At 36.3% G+C, this 2,443-nt stretch overlaps 1 gene segment (V, D, J or C); it reads left to right on the forward strand.

The window, feature by feature from the left end:
* The first annotated feature begins 660 nt into the window (after window positions 1–660).
* On the forward strand, window positions 661–1,675 carry Igkvl10 (immunoglobulin kappa variable like 10). The segment is given in 2 exon segments: window positions 661–772; window positions 1,101–1,675. Coding segments are annotated over 2 exon segments (621 nt in total).
* Window positions 1,676–2,443: the final 768 nt, after the last annotated feature.

The following is a 2,443-nucleotide window of genomic DNA, read 5'->3' on the forward strand; positions in this document are numbered from 1 at the left end:
TATTAATATAATAATAATTATTATTGTAATGAAATAGACTCTAAAATTTGCCTAGTTTTGTTTCAAATATTTGACCAGGTGTTAGAGTGACACCTCGTCAAATGTATAGAGCCTCAAAATTAAGCAGTTTATTTTAGATATATGTAAATACAGTACATTAGGAAACATATCTGGTAACAATCATCTTAATTCTATGTGCACAATAAAGCTTAATGCATGAGTACAGTTTAACTGTTTTGCAAAATACATATGACAATGACATCTCGTGTAAGGATCAGTTCAGCCGACTAAGAAGGGATAATAAAGATAAAGGTCTACAGACGGAGACTCTAGAATAAATGTTTTGGGAAATCTGAGTGAGCCCTCAACCTACTGATAGCAAAGGTTATCAGATTATGAACAACATGCACTCCTGGACTTCTAGATTGAAAGTAAATATATATTTTTCCACCTAGGCAAACGCCCTGTTTGAGTAACATTTCAGATTTTTCCAGAGCTTGTCTGTGAGCACTCATGCCTCTACAATATAGAAGAGGTTTTATGTCATTTCTACTATGATAAGAATCCTGCATAACTCTTCCTTCTATACTGCCACACTACCAGGGACCTTTGCATATTGCTTTCCAGGGAAGGCCCGCCCTTCCTAGTGTGAAATAAAAGCTCAGTTGTTTTGTTTCAGTGACTGATCAGTTTTCTCAGTGTGTCTCCTCAAGCTCCTTTTTCAAAATGAAAGTGCCTGGTAGGCTGCTGGTGCTGTTGTTTTGGATTCCAGGTAAGGACAGAGGGAAGTGAGAGAGGAGCATATGTTGGGATTATGAGCAGTGGGTGCCACTCCTGACTACATATTATATACAACGTGTGAGAAGATGGGTCTAACCCTCAGGATCAGGCCTCAGGGGTGTATATTTGTTACAGGGAAGCTCCAGATTGGAACATGTGCTTTAATGGAGATTATGACATGGATGGATGGGATCATCTCAGTTATGCCTAGAAGCACCTTGAGGCTTGCATTTCAATTTTTGGTATGACGTGAATTTTAGTATATAAAAAAATCTGTATGTAAAAATAAACATGATTGTACTTCTCTCTCATTATTTCAGTTTCCAGAAGTGATGTTGTGTTGACACAAACTCCAGTTGCCATGCCTGTCACACTTGGAGATCAGGCTTCTATATCTTGCAGGTCTAGTCAGAGCCTGGTATACAGTGATGGAAACACTTATTTGGAATGGTACCTACAGAAGCCAGGCCAGTCTCCACAGCTCCTCATCTATGAAGTTTCCAACCAATTTTCTGGGGTCCCAGACAGGTTCATTGGCAGTGGGTCAGGGACAGATTTCACCCTCAAGATCAGCAGAGTAGAGCCTGAGGACTTGGGAGTTTATTACTGCTTCCAAGCTACACATTTTCCTCCCACAGTGATGCAGACCCTAACAAAAATGTCCTTGCCTGGGGCATCCCAGCTGTCAAATATGTTATTTATGTGTGAGAGAGAGGTGCTTAGGAACTTCAGATTATTGGTTCCAGCTGAGGGCAAGTGCAGCTTGGCTACAGATCACTGGTCATTCATTTATTACTTCATTGCCACAATAACAACAATTTTGCACCTGCCTCAGGACAATAGCAAACAGGTGCTCCCTCAGATATCAGAAAAGAATGAGAAAATAGCTGAGTGAAAACATATTTGAATTCAACAGGCCTTGAGTGCTTTTTCACTTATTGTCCAGTAAAGCAGACAGCACGGAAAGATATAATCCTTTGTTAAATTGTCTTCTTTTTATGTAATTGTGTCATTTGCCATGTTTTATGCTTTTGACTTAGATTCATATAAATTCTATCGAATTTGCTTTTTGTGTAAAGTTTAGTCCATCACTCTAACTTTCATAACATGCTTCTACTGATGAAGTGTTTCTTTTATAACATGCAAATGGTTTATTTTTATTCCATTCAGGTAATTTAGCTATATTGAATCCATGTTTACTTTCAATGACATGCACAATTTCAGATGAGTAGGAATATATTTATACTGGTATCTTCTGCTCTTTTGAGTCTTTTATTTCTTCTGGTCCTACTAATTTGTGTTTCTTTTAATATTTTGATAATTTTTTGTTTCTGGTATTTGATCTTTTTGTAGAGATTTTTGTCATTGAACTTATTTGAGATTCTCTGTTCTTCCAGGTTTTGAATATTGACTCAATACTTCACTCGATATGTTTCTTTTATGTTGCCATTTTTCTTCTTTCATTTAATAAAGAGTCACTATCCATTTAGACTGTTTTTTAATTTCATTTTAATTTAATTTTGAAAATTAAATAATGATTTGTTAATTATTAATAACCTATTATGCTCTTCCCTTCACATGCCAAAATGTTTTCTTTTCTTCTCCTTATTTATTAGTATTATGACTTTTTCTTTATTCACTTTACATACTTTTTCCTTCCCCC

The sequence above is a fragment of the Rattus norvegicus genome, chromosome 4 (genome assembly GCF_036323735.1).
Source record: "Rattus norvegicus strain BN/NHsdMcwi chromosome 4, GRCr8, whole genome shotgun sequence".
Taxonomy (NCBI): domain Eukaryota; kingdom Metazoa; phylum Chordata; class Mammalia; order Rodentia; family Muridae; genus Rattus; species Rattus norvegicus.